This window comes from Pristiophorus japonicus, chromosome 4, assembly GCF_044704955.1.
Source record: "Pristiophorus japonicus isolate sPriJap1 chromosome 4, sPriJap1.hap1, whole genome shotgun sequence".
Lineage (NCBI taxonomy): Eukaryota > Metazoa > Chordata > Chondrichthyes > Pristiophoridae > Pristiophorus > Pristiophorus japonicus.
The window spans coordinates 259,661,166-259,680,036 of record NC_091980.1 but is presented as its reverse complement, the minus strand read 5'-3'; the positions used below and the strand labels follow the sequence as shown (position 1 = coordinate 259,680,036).

Below are 18,871 nucleotides of genomic sequence, written 5' to 3'. Positions count from 1 at the left end.
TTGATGGTTAATAAACCATCCATTGTATTAACCTTAGTACAGACTCATGGAAACTGTATTCAGTACAGAACAAGGACAGTAAAATGTTTGGGAACATAGATTATAGCAGCATGGGAACAGGATGGCATTGACTGGTAGTTTTGACGAGTTCTTGGGAGAGGGTTAAGGAGGCACCACCCTGGAAAACAAAGTTAATCAACAAATGAGGAACTGAAGCAAAGTTGACACCACTGAATAACACTTTCCAGAAGGGTGACATATGATGGGAGATGGACAGGTGGGGGAGAGCCACTTGGAGCCAGTCTAGTGAGGGTCGACGAATCAATGTAACTTCGCTGATAGCAGTAGGCCAATCGGTGATTTTGTAGGAGGGTCGCACACCTCGAAAAATTGTGTAATTGTAATTGTAAAACCTCTGATCGGAGAAGTGTTCATCGGAACCCTTCCCTAGCATGCTTGAATAAAACCAGTTAAACCAAGGTTTTGTCTGAGTGATTCCGTGGTCGCTATACAGATGGGTGTCGATTCCTTATATCAGGGAGTCCACCTTGAGGAAAAAGTTGTCTTTTTACTCCAACAGCCTCAATTTCAAAACCCTCCATGGCCTCGCCCCTCTCTATCTCTGTAATCTCTTCCAGCCTGACAACACCCCACCCCCCTCTAATTCTGCCCTCTTGAGCATCCCGGATTATAATCGCTCATCCATTGGTGGCCTTGCCTAGTCCCCAAGCTCTGGAATTCCCTTAAAACCTACCTCTTTGACTAAGCTTTTAGTCACCTACCCTAATTTCTCCTTATTGCAGTCGAATTTTTTAAAATCTCAAAACACTCCTGTGAAGCGCCTTGGGATGTTTCATTACATTAAAGGCACTATATAAATACAAGTTGTTGTTGATATCCATCAGGGGAATATTTAAGCATTCTCCAACCTTCAAAACAATGTGATGGTTTGTTCACAAGTTCATTTGTTGAACTCAACTCTTTCTCTCTCTCTTTCCTCCCCCCCCCCCACACACATACACCAGATGCAATTTTAATCTCCCATTCATTCAGCTCTTCTACAAAAATGAATAGGTACACTTTCAAATTAGGAGGGGAGAAAGAGAGCATCTCAGGATATTCTTCCACGACTTAAGACATTTCAGGATCTAAGTGATTCCCATTCTGCATTATATATAAATGACTCAATCTGGATTTGCATACCAGTTCTTTTTCAACTCTGATCAATCATCTACCATTGGTCTGCACCCAGAAAAACATCTTCGGACTTGGATCATGTTGAGTACGCTGTTGCAAATTTTTGCTGCCTGCAGTTCTGGCATCACTAATTCATGCTCACATTGCTGTTTTTGTTTTTATGGTACATGCTTCAGTCCAAGGTGTTCATTTAAACTAAATCAGTATCAGTTGCCAAGTTATATAATCGATCATGATTGATGCTGATATCTCCAAGTCAATTTGGCCCTAGTTTCCTTTCACATTTTTAAAAAACATTTGAACATTTGCCATAGTTAGGTAAAGGGAAATATAAAAGCCAATCATTAGTACAGAGTGGGGCACAACCATTCTTCAGAATCTTGCATCTAATTGAAATCTTGTCAAACTGTTCTGACTATATTGTCACAAGTCATATATAAGATGCAATAATTTGAACATTTGTACAGCTTGATAAACCTTTATTTGGCAACTGCTTTACAATTACATATAGTATACAACTTACATTGTTGATATGCACCAAGTGAAATAGTTTGGCATTGACTGTACAATTGTCCCAGACACATTGGAAGCTTGTGCAGATATTTACTTTTTGTTTTCATACAGCGATATTTTAACACTTGCATCTTAAGCAGCTGTAATTTGACAAGTGGCATTGGACAAGATAATATTTCTAGCCTTGCCTGATAGTGTGCAGAAATAGGATGAGTCTCAAATGTGTCTGCCATATGATCACTAACCAACCAACATTTACTCTCCATACTCAATGACAAAAAAATGTCTACTTGGGTAAGGTGCCTGGTATCCTTGAATCTATATCCCAGCATGTACTACTGTCGAGAAGGGGGGTGGGATTTGGAGACACACAGAGGAAATCTTCAAATTGGCCATGTGCTATAATCCTCACATTTACCATTACTGTTCAATTCTGGCTTAAATAAAGGAATGATTTGGCAAGCCTGCTGTGACCTTTGCTGATGCTCTCACTTTGATAGGTGCACCAACCTCCTGTGTCTGCTACAGTTAATAGTCATCTTTCGAGAACAAAGTAGGAATGTTACGTTCACTATGCAGAGGCACTCATTGTTTTTATTTAGTGACGGGAACAATGAATTGGATATAGTGTTTTGTGCTGAACCAAGACAATCAAACTAAACTGGGTTGTATACCAAGAATACAACTTCATATTTACAGTTAACAATTGAAAAAATAAATGGATAATTTCCTAATATTAGAGAACAGAGATTTGGTGCTATTGTGGAACATTTGTCTGAGTGGGGGCAGAACAAGGATTGGAGGTCTGCCTAAAGTCTTTTGTTACTCCTAACTATTTTCCAAGGGGAGCAGGATTACTGACCACAACCATTTTTCAGATGAAGTCCTTCACATACCAAGTTTCATCTTCTGTGGTCAGTAGTCCGTGCAAGAAAGGAACCTGGGCCTTGGAATGTATTTTAAAAACAAAATGTGAAAGCATCAGCATGGTTTAATTCTTGGTATTTACATGCAGTACTTTTTTTTTCCAAAAAAAAGAGAATGTGTAAAGCAATTGAATAAGAAAGACATTCTTCCACAGCTTGCAATAATCCAAAAATCATCTAGTCTTGAAAGAGTAGCAGAGAGAAAGTTGCAAGGGATGGCAGTGTATGGACATCCAGGAAACTAGTGAGTGATCTGTCTCTGTTTTTAAAGGGTTTTAAAAGTCAGAAATCTAAAGTAAATTGTTGAAAAAGGATTAGGCAGACCTCCAACGGTTGCATCTTTTTATCTAGCCTATCTGCAATGTTAGAAGGAGAGGTTGAAACAATTTGACTTGCAATCAAACTAAATAGGAGGCAGTTTTTACCAACCCAGTAAAGAACAGTTTTGGGAATGGTTATTTGCAGTCCTCAATATATATGTATATTAAATTTGATATCAGGAAGGGCAAATTCTGTAACTCATCTTGAAAGGTTAAGCAAGACGATGAAAGTTTCTGAAGATCATTAATAAGGAGATATTGCACATAATGAATTAGTGAATGGTTCAGTTTCGATACTAATTTCAAGAAAAGTAATTTTGATACCTAGCCAAATAAAATAAACCAATGCAATTATTCACCCCTCATCCAAAAAAAAACAAGTTTTCTGTAGTTTGATAAGCTGGACTTCACGGTCAACGTCAAAATGCTTTGATGACAATATGGAATACAAAATGACTGGCATTTCCAAACCAGGCATTAATATATATTTCGGGCAAAACAGTTACTTTGGATATTGTGTATATAAATGTTCAGCAATAGCTTTTATTTCTAAATTTTGTGCAGCATCAAACTAAGAACAAAGACACATCTTTATCACTTATTCTGGTTACATTTAAATTCTTAATGAAGCAGCTCTTGAAGGTTTTCATCATTACACATGCTACACATTGATGGGCAGTCCTTGGAGATACTTAAATTCAAACCAAAGTAAATCCAGTGTAGTTATTTCCGTTTTTTTGCTATTAAGTTAGGTGCTGAAACTTTCACCTTGCCAGGAATGTTTCTTGACAAGTCAGTATCCTAAATTAGAAAAAAAAATGCATTTTAGTCTACAGTATCATCACTGATATCGAAGAAAACTGGACTCTATTTCCAATATTTCAAATGGATTTGTGGTGAAGGGGAAAACTATGTAACCATCAGTAAGGAGAACACACACACATACACGATCTTGAAATTTGTGAGCAATTAAATAATTCAGTTTTAAAGTGAACTTTTAATTGCTTCAACTGCTCCTTGTCGACTACAGTAGAGACACATACAGCCATGGACTGGGTAGAAATACATATACTTACGTACAGCAGTAGAAATAAATATAGCTTTTCAAGATGAAGACCAACTGACCATCTTTATTTTTCAGTAAACATACCAATTATACCATTTCATCTCAAGTATCACAACAAAAATAGAGCTAGTTTATTAATTAAGTAGCATGAGCTTTTAGCATTATTCTACATTACATTACTACAGGGTATAATAAACTATAAGCAAGTGTTCACAATATATTCCAAGTTAATTTAATATCTGTATTTCCTTAAAATAACACCCATGTGTTCTCCACATCTGTCAGAACATGCAGATCTCCTGTTAATTTTACAGTTTTACAGTTTAATGATCTGTAATCTCAGTGATGTAACTTCAATGTTTTTAACTCAAAACTGCCTCCTTAACTGCATTAACCACTTGCCCTCATGTGATGCCCATTTTGTGTGAATTAAGATACAAAGGAAAAAAAAAGTGAACATATTACATATCGCAATGAGCTAAAAGCCTTCATGCAAACTGTGGCTCCAAAGATACATCTACTGTACTTATAAATATTCAGTCTATTTCCTAAATAAAAATGTTTTCGTTTGATACTGTGTTTGAAGAGGATAAAGTTCCATTGTGATAGAAATATTTAAAAACGTAATTACCTTCACACTGCGTAATAAGTCTTTTTCCCGTTGCATAGCTTCCCTAGAATGCATGAAGCTGTGCAAAGCAGTTTTAGCCGCTAAAAAACAAAATCAATAACCATTTCACATAGCCAATTTGAAACAAATTTGTGGAGAAGATACAGTATCAAGGATTTTACATACCCTTCCCTTTCTTCTGTGTACCAGGAGTGAGTTTCACCTTGTACCTAAAGTAGAACAATACAAATTAAATGGTTTGTTTTGTACACCACCTAAATTCCCCCCCACCCCCCAAACCCTACTTCCGTCCCTGGAAAAAAAACATCTCCCAACTCTCTTACAACTACATTTATGAAATCCCAACTGTCCAGCCTTTGGCTGTCCATTCACCACGATATTTCTGCTCAAGCATACCCTCACCACCACCTTTGATACCCTTGTCTCTATTAAAACAATTTCTCTCTCTCTCACCCTGGTTGTTCCCCTCGGTACGGCCCTCATTTTCACTCCCTTAAGTCCAAGGGACGCAGACTTGAATGGTTATGGCGGACAACTGGTTTAGCCATTCATCACCAGAACTGGCTGGACCACACAAAGCATTATCGGGTCCTGTTCTCGTTTGCCAAAATTGCTCACTATTCCAGATTCATTCTGGAATGCAAAGATAAACACCAGATTCTATTCTCCACTGCTAACCGTCTTCTTAAAACCCTCTCCCCTGTCTCCTCTACTCTCACCTCCAACAAGTGTGAGAAGCTCATGGATTTCTTTGTTTCTAAGACTGAGATCATCCGTTCAGCTGTCTCTGCCACTTTCCCCCACCTCTAGCCCACTGGGCCAAACGTCCTCCAAGGCCTGCCCTGATCTCATCTTTCTCCAGTTTCTCTACGATCTCCCCTCATGACTTCTCTGCGCTCATTTTGCCCATGAGACCCACTTCCTGCTTCCTCGACCCTACTGCCATCAAACTGCTGACCACCCAACTTCCTTTTCTGGCTCCCATGTTAGCTGACAGTGTTAATGGTTCTCTCTCCTCAGATACTGTCCCCCTCTTCCTCAAATCTGCCGTTATCACCCCTCTCAAAAAAACAATACTTGACCCCTCTGTCCGTGCAAACTACCATCCCATCTCCGTCGTTGAACGTGTTGTCGCCTCCCAAATCCGTGCCTATCTTTCCCGCAACTATGTTTGAATCCTTCCAATCAGGTTTCAGCCCCTTACACAGTACCAAGACGGTTCTCAAAGTTACAAATGACATCCTTTGTGACTGTGACAAAGGTAAACTATCTCTCCTCATCCTTCTTGACTTGTCTTCAGCCTTTGACATGGTTGACAACTCCATCCTTCTCCAACACCTCTCCAATGTTGTCCAGCTGGGTGGGACTGCACTCGCCTGGTTCCATTCTTATCTATCTAATCGTAGCCAGAGAATCACCTGCAACGGCTTCTCTTCCCACTCCCGCATCGTTACCTCTGGTGTCCCCAAGGATCTATCCTTGGCCCCTTCCTATTTCTCATCTACATAGAAAATAGGTGGAGTAGGCCATTCGGCCCTTCGAGCCTGCACTGCCATTCAATAAGATCATGGCTGATCATTCACCTCAGTACCCCTTTCCTGCTTTCTCTCCATACCTCTTGATCCCTTTAGCCGTAAGGGCCATATCTAACTCTCTCTTGAATATATTCAATGAACTGGCATCAACAACTCTCTGCGGTAGGGAATTCCACAGGTTAACAACTCAGTGAAGAAGTTTCTCCTCATCTCAGTCCTAAATGGCGTACCCCTTTTCCTTATGTTGCCCCTCATCCGAAATCACACATCAGTTCCCACATGTACGCTGATGACACCCAGCTCTACCTCACTGCCACTTCTCTCTACCCTTCTACAGTCTTTAAATTGTCAGACTGCTTGTCCGACATCCAATTCTGGATGAGCAGAAATTTTCTTCAATTAAATATTGGGAAGATCGAAGCCATTGTTTTCGGTCCCTGCCACAAACTCCGTTCCCTAGCCACTGATTCCATCCCTCTCCCTAACATTTGTCTGAAGTTGAACCACATGTTCGCAACCTTGGTGTCATATTAGATCCCGGAATGAGCTTCCGACCACATATCCACAGCATAACTAAGACCGTCTATTTCCACCTCCGTAACATGGCCTGTCTCCATCCTTGCCTCAGCTCATCTGCTGCTGAAATCCTAATCCATGTCTTTGTCACCTCTAGATTTGACTATTTCAACGCACTTCTGGCTGGCCTTCCACGTTCTACTCTCCGTAAACTTTAAGTCATCAAAAACTCAGCTGCCCGTGTCCCAACTTGCACCAAGTCCCATTAACCCATTCTCCCTGTACTCGCTGACCTACATTGGCTCCTGGTTAAGCAATGCCTTGATTTCAAAATTCTCATCTTTGTTTTCAAATCTCTCCATGGTTTTGCCCCTCCCTATCTCTAATCTCTTCCAGCGCTCCCCCCTACCCCCCCTCCCCACAAAGTTAACAGTGTAACTATTTACAATGTGAGTTGATCTGGGGCCTTTCTTTCCCTGATTGATCGTCTCGGTGCAAATGCTGGTTTTGGTGAATCGTTTGTTGGGCCCTTGCTGAGCTGCTGTGCAGCGGGCCTTTTTGGGCTGTCTGGTGTGGCGAGTCCTGCTGGGCTGCTGCGGGTGATGGGTTCTGCTTCGTGGCCAACCGCAGTGTCGGTTGCCACTGGTGTGTATGTTGAGGGGGTCAAAGGTGGTAGGGTCCAAAGTGGGTTGCTGTGGATAGTCCGTGAATCTGAGTTTGATTTGGTCCAAGTGTTTCTGGTGAATGAGTCCATTTGAAAGTTTGACCCGAAACACCCTGCTCCCCGCTTTGGCCACAATGAGTGCCGGGAAGCTACTTGGGACCTTGTCCATAGTTCAACACAAATACAGGATAATTGATTTCAATTTCACGTGACACATTTGCGCTATCATGATATGTACTTTGTTGAAGCTGCCTGCTCTCTACCTGTTCATGTAGATCATGAGCAGTTCAGCAGGTGGAATCCCAGTGAGCGAGTGAGGTCTCGTGCGGTAGCCAAGCAGGACTCGGTATAGGCGAGTCTGCAGTGAGCCTTCAGTTACCCTCTTCAAGCTCTGCTTGATAGTTTGCACTGCTCTCTCTGCCTGACCATTGGATGCAGGTTTGAACGGGGCAGATGTAACATGTTTGATCCCATTACGGGTCATGAACTCTTTGAACTCGGCACTGGTGAAACATGGCCCGTTGTCGCTTACAAGGACATCAGGCAGTCCGTGCATGGCAAACTTGGCCCGCAGGCTTCCAGTGGTGGCAGTGGACGTGCTTGCCGACATTATCTCACATTCAATCCATTTGGAGTATGCATCTACAACCACAAGGAACATTTTACCCAAAAACAGACCTGCATAGTCGACATGGACCCTGGACCACGGTTTGGAGGGCCAAGACCATAACTTAGTGGCGCCTCCCTGGGTGCATTGCTCAACTGCGAGCATGTGTTAAATTTGTGCACTCTGGACTCTAAGTCCGCATCGATACCGGGACACCACACGTGGGATCTGGCTATCACTTTCATCATTACAATGCCTGGGTGAGTACTGTGGAGGTCACTGATGAAAGTGTCCCTGCCCTTCTTGGGGACCACTACCCGATTACCCCACAGAAGACAGTCTGCCTGTATAGACATTTCATCTTTGCGCCGCTGGTACGGCTTTATTGCTTCCTGCATTTCCACTGGGACACTGGACCAGCTCCCGTAAAGCACACAATTTTTTACTAAGGACAGTAAGGGGTCCTGGCTCGTCCAGGTTCTAGTCTGTCGGGCTGTAACAGGTGATTGCTCACTCTCGCCTTGTGATGGATGGGTTGCGCCCCCGGAATTAGGTGGATCTGCACTTTTGCTCCTTGGAACTTCCCGATACCTGGTTCGAACAGCGAAGGGAACTTGTTTAAGACCTGGGCACACGAAGTGTCGTCAGCGGGCGAGAGCGCTCGGACGCTGTCCCAGTTCCAGCGTATCTTTTCCAGCCAGCTCCTGTCAAGCAGTGTGGGACCATCGCCCAGTGGTAGCTTGTGCACTACTCCATCATAGGAGACCTTTACAGTAGCACTGCTGATTATGGGAATCAGTTCCTTCGTGTAAGTTCTCAGATTCGTGCGAATGGGAGTCAAGATTGGCCTTGAGGCCTTGCTGCACTGCAATTTATCGAAAGTCTTTTTGCTCATGATGGACTGGCTCGCGCCAGTGTCCAGCTCCACTGACACCGGGAGTCCATTTAATTCAATCTTCAGCATTACCGGGGGACATTTTGTGGTAAATGTGTGCACCCCATATACCTCTGCCTCCTCGGTCTGAGGCTCTGGTTCGTTGTAATCTGCCTTGGATCTGTCCTCCTCTGCAACATGGTGGTTTGCAGCTCGCCTGCACATACATTGGAGGTGTCCCATTGTTCCACAGCCCTTGCAAACGTAGCCTTTGAAGCGACATGAATGGAAACGATGATCACCCCCGCAGCGCCAACAAGGTGTTAATGGCCTTGCATTCATCACTTTTGATGGTGGACTCAGACATCTGCGGACGTGCAGCTGCAGGCATGTGGGGCCTGCCCTGTACGTTGCGATTTGAAAACATCATTTTGTTCACAGTACTTGTAGCAGCACTCGTGTACTGAGAGATTTGCTTAGTATTGTCACTGGTGGCAATGAATGCCTGGGCTATCGCTATGGCTTTACTCAAGGTTGGGGTCTCTACAGTCAAAAGTTTGAGAAGTATCACTTCATGGCCAATGCCAAGTACGAAGAAATCTCTGAGCACGTGTTCCAGATGTCCTTCAAATTCACAATGTCCTGCAAGGCGTCTTAGCTCGGCGACATAACTTGCCACTTCCTGGTCTTCAAGACCTTTTGTCGGTGTAGAAGCGGTACCTCGCCATCAGAACGCTTTCCTTCGGGTTCAGATGCTCTCGGACCAGTGTGCATAAATCATCATGCGATTTCTCTGTGGGTTTCGCTGGAGCAAGCAGATTTTTCATGAGGCCATACTTTGATGCCCCGCAGACGGTGAGGAGGATCGCCCTTCGTTTGGCAGCGTTCGCTTCTCCTTCCAGCTCATTGGCCACGAAGTATTGGTCGAGTCGCTCCACGAACGTTTCCCAATCATCTCCCTCCGAGAATTTCTCCAGGATGCCCATTGTTCTCTGCATCGTTGGGTTCGTCATCTGTATCTCGTCTCTAGTTGTTAAGTATGAATAAAGAGTCTGACTGGATACTGTGAGCTCAAAGTAAAGTGTGACCGTAGTCTTTTATTGCAGGTCTCCAGAGTGCCTCTCCAGCCTGTGAGGCCTCTTTAAGTACCTGTGCTCCCAAGGGATCCCACTATCCCTTGGGATTCCAGGGGGTGAGCCCTCTGGTGGCTACACAAGGTATATACAGGTTTACATATATAACACTTAGATATCAGTGAGATGGGTGTGCCTGCTTCTCACAACAATTCTGGGTACTCCACAGCAACAGATGGCCACTATTAGCCACTTAGTGCTGGTGAATTTTTAAAGCCGTCAGCAAGCTGACCAAGGTGAGTGAAGGCACGAGCACCCATGCACATGCTAGGATGTTAGTGGAAGCATGACTCTGCCATACTGTTCCACTGCCATGTTCTGTAACAACTGCACTGTGGGATTATATGTGTTTGCGCGAACATGTTCAGGCACATGTTTGAAGTGCCCCGCAAGCGCACTGATCACGGGTTGGGAGGATGGCACAGGTCAAGACACAAGGGAGAGGCATTGGCTCGACCAGCAGGGAGTGCTCATTGCAAAGTGAGTGAGAGCTGTGGGCCTTTGTGAGGAGGCAGGGCCAGCCATTTAGAGTAATTTGCAAGAACAGAATCAGTATTGGTTTTATAAAGAGGAGCAGGCTTGAAATTATCTCTGGCTGCCTCCGGTCACAGACCCCCTGGAAAGTCTCTACTGACCCCCATCATCATCATCATCATAGGCAGTCCCTCGGAATCGAGGAAGACTTGCTTCCACTCCTGAAGTTAATTCTTTGGTGGCTGAACAGTCCAATATGAGAGCCACAGACTCTGTCACAGATGGGACAGATAGTTGTTGAGGGAAGGGGTGGGTGGGACTAGTTTGCCGCATGCTCTTTCCGCTGCCTGCGCTTGATTTCTGCACGCTCTTGGCGTTGAGATTTGCAGTGCTCAGCGCCCTCCCGGATGCACTTTCTCCACCTCGGGTGGTCTTGGGCCAGGGGCTCCCAGGTGTCAGTGGGGATGTTGCACTTTATCAGGGAGGCTTTGAGGGTGTCCTTGTAACGTTTCCACTATCCACCTTTGGCTCATTTGCCGTGAAGGAGCTCCGCATAGAGCACTTGTTTTGGGAGTCACGTGTCTGGCATGCGAACTATGTGACCTGCCCAGTGAAGCTGATCGAGTGTGGTCAGTGCTTCAATGCTGGGGATGTTAGCCTGGACGAGGACACTGATGTTGGTGCGCCTGTCCTCCCAGGGGATTTGTAGGATCTTGCGGAGACATCGTTGCTGATATATCTCCAGCGACTTGGTGTCTCCCCCCCAGGAGTCTACAGACCTAAGTTTGAGAAACACTGCTCTACTGTATTATGAACCTGATTTATCATAAGCCTCCTTTTTCTGTTTCACTTTATAATCTCTATATCTTGAGTCAAGCAGGGAGCTCGAGCTTTAGATGCCCTTCCTTTCTCTCTCTAGACTGTACCCGAACTATCTCCTCTTTGAAAGCTTCCCATCGTTCATTTACTGTGTTACTTCCCAAACTTTAATTTCAATCGACCTGGGCCAGATCCCTTTTCAAATTACTGAAATTAGCCCTCCTCCAATTGAATATTTTCACACATAATTTTTCCTTGTCCTTCTCCATAACTGCTCTAAACCTAATGATATTGTGAATGACCATATGTTTTCTGGTGATGTTGTCTAAGGGATTAATATTGGCCAAGACATCGGAGAACTCCTCACTCTTTGAAAAAGAGTCCTTTGATAAACGTGTTGTCTTAACGAAGGCATGTCCTACAATGCTGAACTCCATCAAGTACTGTGCTGAACTGTCAATCTAGATTATGTGCTCAAGTCCTAAGATGGGGCTTGAAGCAACAACCTTCTGACTCAGAGGTGAGAATGAACCGCTGAGTGAACCTCAAAGTTAATTTGATTAATTATTCACGTATATTCCTATTTTATCCTGACGACATTGGCCAACTTGCTGAAAGCATAGTACACATGAATCTCGAACTGAAGAAAATTCTTGGGAACTGTTCGTAATAAAACTTACTTATAGTTGGTCATGGCAGTGTATGGAGCACAGCAAGGTACTGAAAACAGCAACACATCATCTGGGTGAGGTTGACCAGTTAGTGAGTTAAGCAACTTCTCACCCTCCTAAAGTAAAAAGTAAAGATTTATGAAACTGAATTGCTTCAATAGTCAATTACAAGTTTTTAAAGTACATTCACGTACTTATCTAAATGCAATTCTGATAAATACTATTATACGCTATTTCTTTTACTTGCCATTCTAGAAGAATGTTATCAATAGCAAAATCATGAACATCTGTGATTATGCATGCAATTTCACTACAAATAGCAAATAGAGAAAATCTTGCCTTGAAGTATTGGCCCCTTTTGCCTGTTCTCATGTTCAAATCCCTCCATAGCCTCACTCCTCCCTAATCTGTAACTTCCTCCAGCCCTATAACCCTCTGAGAACTCTACGTTCCTCCAATTCTGATCTCTTGCACATCCCCCACTCCCTTCGCCTTATCATTGGTGGCCTTGCCTTTAATTGTCTAAATTCTTGTGAGTGTAGAGAATTGGAAAAAAGTAAGCACTGATTTTATTAATGCTCAGTACAACATCGTAATTTGTGAAAAGTTTTATAGGTGTTCATTATCATAAAATGCAGCACATAATTACAGTCAGCCCAACGGGGAGGCTCTTCTCTACAGGGGGGAAGTTAGTCTATCGATTCCGTTCACGTGCATCTTCTAATCGTATGGGGAGAGGTTTCAGAGAGCCCAAGGAAGAAGGGAAAAGTAACCCACAGTTAGAGAGAAAGAGTAAGTGAAATGAAAATGTTCCAGAATTTTCCCTTCCCAAGTGCCCATTCTTTATGTGAGAGCCTTGATAGTAGGTGTCAGCAGGATTTTAACCACACGGTACATTGCAGTCCAGTCGAATCTTGTCCTCACTCCACCTCCACAAATGTGCATTTCCCAACAGGGTCACTGTATAGTGATCTGGGGTAGGAACCCTGACTTATTTTCTCCCTCCATACACCTGGAACCCTGAGGTCCACTGCATCACCCTATCCACATTCAAGCTACGATCAGCCACCTCAGCACAGATTGTATTACTGTAAAATTTTAACATTTATTGTATCACTTTAAAATTAAATTTAAATCAATATGGGGCCAAGTTTCGGCCTGAGTTGCTCCTGTTTTTTTGGAGCAACTGGTTTAGAATGGAATATCTTAGAAATTGCAATTCTCGGCATTTAGTTTGCTCCAGTTCTAGTCAGTTAGAACAGTTTCAGTTTGGAACAGATTTTTTTTCCCAAAAGGGGGCGTGTCCGGCCACTTATGCCCATTTTGAAAGTTTAGGCAGTGAAAACTTACTCCAAACTAACTTAGAATGGAGTAAGTGTAGATTTTTGTATGCTCAGAAAAACCTTGCCTACACTTAGAAAATCAGGAGTAGGTTACAAATCAGGCGTAGGAAATGGGGGGGGTTTAAAGGGAAGTTTACAAACATTAAACACTTCAGTTTTACAAATAAAGAGCCATCATCAACAATAAATGATAACTACATCCATAAATCAACCAATAAATCAATCAAAAAAAATTAATAAAAAATTAAAAAAATTTAAAAATAAATAAAACATTTTCTACTTACCGACTGCAGCACCGGGAGCCCTCCAACAGTGTGCTGGGACGGGGCCCCCCCAGTGTGTCTCTGTCTGTGTCTCTATCTCTCTGTCTGTCTGTGTGTGTGTCTCTCACTCTCTGTCTGTCAGTGTCTGTGTTTCTGACAGCGAGGGGAGGGGAAAAGAGGGAGGAAAGAGGGAGGGAGGGGAGAAGGGAGGGAGGAAAGAGGGAGGGAGGGAGGGAGGGAGGGAGGGGGAGAAGGGGAGGGAGGAAAGAGGGAGGGAGGGGGAGAAGGGAGAGAGAGGGAGGGGGAGAGGAGAGAGGAGAGGAGAGGAGAGAGGAGAGGAGAGGAGAGGGAGGCTGAACGGGCCCGCCCTAGCACCGGAGTTAAAGGTAGGTGGCCAGGGGTCGGGTCGGGTCCTGAGGGGTGGGGTGGAGGGAGCGAGAGTCGGGTCAAGTCCGGGACGGGGGAGCGGGAGTCGAGTCGAGTGGGTCGGAGGTGGGGAGAGCGGGGGTCGGGTGTTGAGTCGGGTCCAGGGGGGAGTCGGGCCGGGGGGGGGGGCAAGAGAGTCGAGTCGAGTCGAGTCGAGTCGAGTCAGGGGGGGGGGGGGGGTTTGAGAGAGCCAGCTGAAGGGAGGAAGCAGGAGCTGGCCGTGGGAGGTGCAGCCTGATCCACATCACCCCAGTGATCCCATTCGGCCAGGGCTAGGGGCTGCATGCTTCGGGCCCCTCCCACACAGTTTTGGGCGCTTGGAGCTACTGCACATGCGCACCCACTGTAGCGCACCTGTGCAGAGGTCCCGGCACTGTTTTCAGCGCAGGGACCTGGCTCTGCCCCCCACAGCTCGTGCTGCGCCGCGCCCAGCTCCAGGGGACCTGCAGGGAGCCGGAGAATCTGTAAGTATTTTTTAGGTGCACTTGTAGGTGCGAAAAATGGGCGTCCAGGTCGGGGCTGCGCCGTTCTAGGCACGGCCCGAAACTTGGGCCCTATGATTCTATTCACAATTCCCATATTTATTTTTCTTCCAAATTTTTCTCTGTATTCTGTTTTTATTTTTTATACCTTATTATATTTTACCTTTTTGTCAACTCAAACATTTCTTATTTTTGTATAAAATCTCTCAATAGATTTCAAATTCCCACACAGACCATTTTAGAGGAGTAACTTTTAAAAGAAGTTTGACTGGCTAAAAACTGACTCCAAAGGCGAATTTTGAATTAAAAGACTTGTATAGTTGCAGATCAGATCAGGGCAAAATGAGGTACTTTTACACATCAAAACAGCAAATATATATATTCATAAATGTATATATAATGACAACATAGAAACAGGCTACTTCGTCCAAACAGTTCATATTGTAGTTTATCCCCCACATTTGCGGTCATCTTAAACCCATGTGCCAGCCCTCATATTGAGTTCTATCTGTCACTTTTTTTGCCCATTCCACCATTTTATCAATATCCCCATGCAATTTCTTTTGGCCCTCAGAATTATTTATTACACCTCCTGTTTTAATATTGTATGCAAATTTGGACACCACTCCTTCTAGCCCTATATCCAAATCATTGATGTACACACTAAACAGAAGCAGTCCCAGAACAAAGACACCATTGCCTACTTCCAACCACTCTGAGAAACTGCTCTTACCTCCTCTACTGTTTCCTCCCATCTAAATAGTTTTTCTCCTTCCCCTAATACCATACCCCTTAATCTTCTCCAATAGTCTCCTATGTGGTACCTTGTCCATGGGCTTTCTGAAATATACATCATATCCACTGCATTTTCCCCACCTACCATATCCGCCACTTTTTTAAAATCAGTTTGTCAAGCACGATTTTCCTTTCTGATATCCATATTGGTTGCTTCTATTATTTTCTCCTCAGCTAGATATTTAGTAATTTTATCTTTAATTAAATATTCCAATTTTTTCCCCACCACAGATGTTAAATCACCAGGCTTATTCGAGCAGGTTAGCTCTGCCTCCCTTTTGAAAATGGGAATTACATTGGCCACTCTCCTGTCCCATCTACTCTCAGCAGAATCTGTTCTCGACTCACTCCCATGTTGTGCTTTTTGCTCAAACTCACTGGTAACCGATAGAGTAAGATCAACAAATATTGAAAATCATTTTGAAGAGTTTATTAATAAACAGTCTACCTCAGCTGCCTGCAGATCTTGCTCAGGTTCCTCCTGGTCCTAAATGTCAACAAAATAACACAAATATTAATACTGGACATGAATTTTTCACAAAATAAAAGTACACTGTTCGCTGATGGAACCAAAGTTTTACAGAATATTAATGTTTAAATGGGACTTCAATGCCTTACTTCTTGGTGATCTTCTGCAGCAGTATTCTCTATAGTAACTTCTGCCACATAATGTGTCACAATGTCGAGATCTTGTCCTTTGCTTTGAACATTACCCACTTTGATCAAAGCCTGCTGTTTCTCCTGCTGTTTTTTAGCAGGTTCTTTTGTTTTCCCCTTTTTTCCTTTCTTAACCTTTTCCTCTTTACTTGGACCTGCTGACTGGATGCAGGTAATACAAATTAAAATCCAATTACTAAAGCATTTCAAAATAGAATCTATTTAATGGAAATTCATCCTTACCCCAAGTAATTTCATCATTAATTCACGATCCTCTTCATCTTGATCTTTATATTTTTCTTTAATTTTCTTCAGTTTAGCCTGAATATTGAAAATCAAAGTAATAACTTTTTTAAGGTAGCATCTGAAACTAAGCAGTAATATTTTCACTTGACTAAAATGCAAGTTCTCTGTAGTGTCACTGTCATTTGCCTCTCAGTACCAATTCTGAAGTAGAAAAAAAGGTTAGTGGAAATTTTCACCTGATTATCAGAAAGATATGCAGAGTTTATCTCTTTCTAATCTATACTCCTTTAATGGTGCTCATAAAGGCGAGCAATGGAACTCTTCCCATTTCAGGCATCCAGTGTCAGCATTAAGCACCACTAGGCCAGATTTAGCACAGCCATATCCAGAGTAAAGCTTCATTTACTCTTCCCTTACAATGTACTTCAGTCTCAACACAACACACTCATTATTTTAATTCCCCACACCAGCCAACCTTTGGCCTTTCAGTGTCAAATTAAGGGACCATTTTGAGCTATAGGCTTAAGTTCACTAAGAATTGAATGAAGACAGCTCAATTTCATCTCACATAGGACCCTACAATCAGTAGATTGAAGATACCTTCATCCCATCAGTCTGGACCAGATCTGAACCCAGAAGTGAAGGCCAGATTCTAAACTATTGCTACCCATTTCCTCTATATCCATATTTTTACAAAATTAGACAAGGACCAAAGAAACGGCACTATGTTTTTCCTAATGGAAACCTCTGAGACACATGTAACAGCTTTCAGTAAACAACCATCACAGGTATGGAACCAAATAGCTGAAACCAAGCATTAGAAATAAAGTGGGAATGAAGAATCAGGAAACTAGCTGGAGAACTACAGTACCAATACAAGAAAATTGAAGAAATTGAAAAATAGATGCCATATTCAGAATTTATGAAACACAAAAAAAAAGTAAACATGAAAGTCAAAAAAGACATCCCAATCCAGTGTGGAGAAAGATCAGCCCTAGCAAGTTCTTCAAGACCCCAATTAGGCCCAAATGACTAAATCAAGGGTTGAAAAACTTTGTGGCTTGTTGAACAGGCTAAATCATATTAATAGTGAGGTACAATTAGATGTTTAGATAGACAAGGAGTGAAACTAAAAGTGTTTCTGATAAGGGAAATATTCCCTTTTTAAAATGTTTTCAATCACCCAAATTAACGGTCTTTGATGGGAGGTTTTGCATTAAGTCTTGTATTTAAAACTGTCTGCATTAAAACATCTGGAATTTTTTGAGGATGTTTCCAGTAGAGTGGACAAGGGAGAATCAGTTGATGTGGATTATTTGGACTTTCAGAAGGCTTTCGACAAGGTCCCACACAAGAGATTAATGTGCAAAGTTAAAGCACATGGGATTGGAGGTAGTGTGCTGACATGGATTGAGAACTGGTTGTCAGACAGGAAGCAAAGAGTAGGAGTAAATGGGGACTTTTCAGAATGGCAGGCAGTGACTAGTGGGGTACCGTAAGGTTCTGTGCTGGGGCCCAAGCTGTTTACATTGTACATTAAAGATTTAGACGAGGGGATTAAATGCAGTATCTCCAAATTTGCGGATGACACTAAGTTGGGTGGCAGTGTGAGCTGCGAGGAGGATGCTATGAGGCTGCAGAGTGACTTGGATAGGTTAGGTGAGTGAGCAAATGCCTAATGCAGATGAAGTATAATGTGGATAAATGTGAGGTTATCCACTTTGGTGGTAAAAACAGAGAGACAGACTATTATCTGAATGGTGGCAGATTAGGAAAAGGGGAGGTGCAACGAGACCTGAGTGTCATGGTACATCAGTCATTGAAGGTTGGCATGCAGGTACAGCAGGCGGTTAAGAAAGCAAATGGCATGTTGGCCTTCATAGCGAGGGAATTTGAGTACAGGGACAGGGAGGTGTTTGTTACTACAGTTGTACAGGGCCTTGGTAAGGCCACACCTGGAGTATTGTGTACAGTTTTGGTCTCCTAACTTGAGGAAGGACATTCTTGCTATTGAGGGAGTGCAGCGAAGGTTCACCAGACTGATTCCCGGGATGGCGGGACTGACATATCAAGAAAGACTGGATCAACTGGGCTTGTATTCACTGGAGTTCAGAAGAATGAGAGGGGACCTCATAGAAACGTTTAAAATTCTGATGGGTTTAGACAGGTTAGATGCAGGAAGAATGTTCTCAATGTTGGGGAAGTCCATAACCAGGGGTCACAGTCTAAGGATAAGGGGTAAGCCATTTAAGACCGAGATGAGGAGAAACTTCTTCACCCAGAGAGTGGTGAACCTGTGGAATTCTCTACCACAGAAAGTTGTTGAGGCCAATTCACTAAATATATTCAAAAAGGAGTTAGATGTAGTCCTTACTACTAGGGGGATCAAGGGGTATGACGAGAAAGCAGGAATGGGGTACTGAAGTTGCATGTTCAGCTATGAACTCATTGAATGGCGGTGCAGGCTCGAAGGGCCGAATGGCCTACTCCTGCACCTATTTTCTATGTTTCTATTTAATGTAGTGCAAAAATTAGCTATATCATGCTAAGCCAATTTATGTTGTAACAATTTTGTACCATGGACAAAACAGTTAAGATTCCAACTGTATTATAAAATAAAAATATCTAACAGGCCATTATTTGCAGCCCCTGTGGGTGCATACGAGGGGCTGCACAGGTGTCGGGATTAGGTATGTGCTGCGCACGCGCTAAA

General features: G+C 43.2%; 1 protein-coding gene across 1 annotated transcript in view; it reads right to left on the bottom strand.

Moving 5' to 3' along the window:
* Positions 1-1,655: 1,655 nt before the first annotated feature.
* The window catches only part of LOC139263382 (ribosome quality control complex subunit NEMF), a 136,326-nt gene continuing 119,110 nt past the window's right edge, over positions 1,656-18,871 (bottom strand). Inside the window, exons 27-33 of the mRNA XM_070879389.1 lie at positions 16,156-16,233; positions 15,874-16,074; positions 15,704-15,742; positions 11,956-12,062; positions 4,819-4,862; positions 4,654-4,733; positions 1,656-3,757 (exon numbers count right to left, since the gene is read on the bottom strand). Of these exons, the coding sequence (XP_070735490.1) occupies positions 3,680-3,757; positions 4,654-4,733; positions 4,819-4,862; positions 11,956-12,062; positions 15,704-15,742; positions 15,874-16,074; positions 16,156-16,233 (627 nt within the window). The 3' untranslated portion in view covers positions 1,656-3,679. The remainder of the gene's footprint in view (positions 3,758-4,653; positions 4,734-4,818; positions 4,863-11,955; positions 12,063-15,703; positions 15,743-15,873; positions 16,075-16,155; positions 16,234-18,871) is intronic.